This window comes from Propithecus coquereli, unplaced genomic scaffold, assembly GCF_000956105.1.
Source record: "Propithecus coquereli isolate 6110/MARCELLA unplaced genomic scaffold, Pcoq_1.0 Scaffold250, whole genome shotgun sequence".
In the NCBI taxonomy this organism is placed as follows: domain Eukaryota; kingdom Metazoa; phylum Chordata; class Mammalia; order Primates; family Indriidae; genus Propithecus; species Propithecus coquereli.
In genome coordinates, this window is record NW_012148064.1 from 903,012 (window position 1) to 904,842 (window position 1,831).

The 1,831-nt window shown below is 34.4% G+C and overlaps 1 protein-coding gene across 1 annotated transcript in view; it reads right to left on the minus strand.

Annotated features, from left to right (window-relative positions):
• Positions 1–1,831, minus strand: part of CHL1 (cell adhesion molecule L1-like) — a 110,551-nt gene that overhangs the window by 10,252 nt on the left and 98,468 nt on the right. The window contains exons 18-19 of the mRNA XM_012646860.1: positions 975–1,136; positions 198–329 (exon numbers count right to left, since the gene is read on the minus strand). Coding sequence (XP_012502314.1) covers positions 198–329; positions 975–1,136 — 294 coding nt within the window. The remainder of the gene's footprint in view (positions 1–197; positions 330–974; positions 1,137–1,831) is intronic.

Below are 1,831 nucleotides of genomic sequence, written 5' to 3' on the forward strand. Positions count from 1 at the left end.
AAACAATATTCCAGACCATAGATATTCCCTTTGGTTTGTTAATTTAGCAATGTTTTCTCTCTTAGTAAATTGTATATGTAATTTGCTAATAGAAATCTGAATGAAATGTGTAATTAAAAAAAAAAAATGTCTCTGATGAATGCCTCCCAGAAAATACAATTTAATAAGTTGAAAATCCCTTTAAGAAACAGTTTTACCTGAGTACTTTCCACCTCTGTTCCTCTTCACAAAGCAAACAGTTAGCAATATTAGTGTGAGAAGAGCAATCGCACACATCAAGCCAATAAACCAGCCTTGAGTGGAGATGTCATCATATAAACCAGCATATTCTGTTGTATAAAGAAAAGTCACAACACTGAACACGAGAAACAGTCTTTGCTATTATGCAACTTTCGAGAAAATCAGACATCCTTTTTAAACATACAAGATACAACCAATTTTACTTTTCTTTTGAGTGACCCCAGAGGGAATGTGACTTGAAGGACAGTTCAATGGGGGAACACTGACAAATCTTTCCTTTATTTAGAAAGGGCCTTTTGAAATTGGATTTGATTCAGAGAAGGAAAACCAAGGAAGGACAGTGAAGGTAAATGACGTTAAATGCAGAAGCAGCAGGAAGGAAGCAAAGCACAAGCCGCCTTGGTTATAAGCAGAACCATGGAGCCTCAGCGGGTTTTGTTCTGTTTCATTTTTCTTTTCCTTTTAGTTTGTGTTATTAACATGTGTTAATTAGCAGGAGATATTTTTAGGCAGCAACTCTGATATAAACAATCAGGGAAAATTTGGACCATCGTGGAACATTTTTCATTTTGATAATTTTAAAATGTTATGCCCGAAAAAATTGAAATTATGATTTTTTATAGCTAATGTACTTCATATTTTTATCTTCAGTATAGGATGTATGTAACATTGAATGATCTACAGGACACGGATTTACTGTCTAAGACTGCCCCAAATATAATCTCGTTTCTCACCTCTCCCTCTTGTCTCAATTACATCTTGAAAAATGCTATCATTATCAGCCCAATTCTTAGTCATTAGGCGAACTATATGTTCAGCTCCTGGCTCAAGTACCTCTACTGGGTGATTCTTTTGAGTAAGATTTACTCCTTCTGATATCTTCCCGATACTTTTACCTAAGAAACGTACACAGTTAAATCACATAAATTGCAATCATTGAAAAGCAGGACATAAAAGGTAAAAAATATTGTTATTTGAGATGAGTAAGAAAGCCACTTATACCATGTTTTTCTCAGTTCTTGAATTACCAGGAAATCAAGGAAATCAACATTTCAAGACTTTCTTCTTGAATATGTTGAAATGGAATAAATGAAATGAATTTGATTCATGACTAAGATGATGTACTTGTGGATGAAATGTTACTATAAATCTGTCTGGTCACATGAATGGCTCAAAACCATAGACTTTAAAATATTATACAATATAATTTTGGACAACTTGTATTTTCATATACCTAGTGGGAAATGAAATATGGCCTTTTCGACTTATGGCTGATTGCTATCAATTGCTATGATATTATGATTTTAACTAACTACTTCTTTTTGCCTTAATCTTCTCCATATATGCTGATGGAGTACCATCATAATATGGTCATATAGTAAATATTTGAAATTTATAGAAACTTAAGCTACATAAAGTTCAGGTTTATAAGTACATAAAAATGGAATGGGCCGGGCATGGTGGCTCACGCCTGTAATTCTAGCACTCTGGGAGGCCAAGGCGGGCAGATTGTTTGAGATCAGGAGTTCGAAACCAGCCTGAGCAAGAGTGAGACCCCGTCTTTACTAAAAATAGAAAGAAATTAATCGGA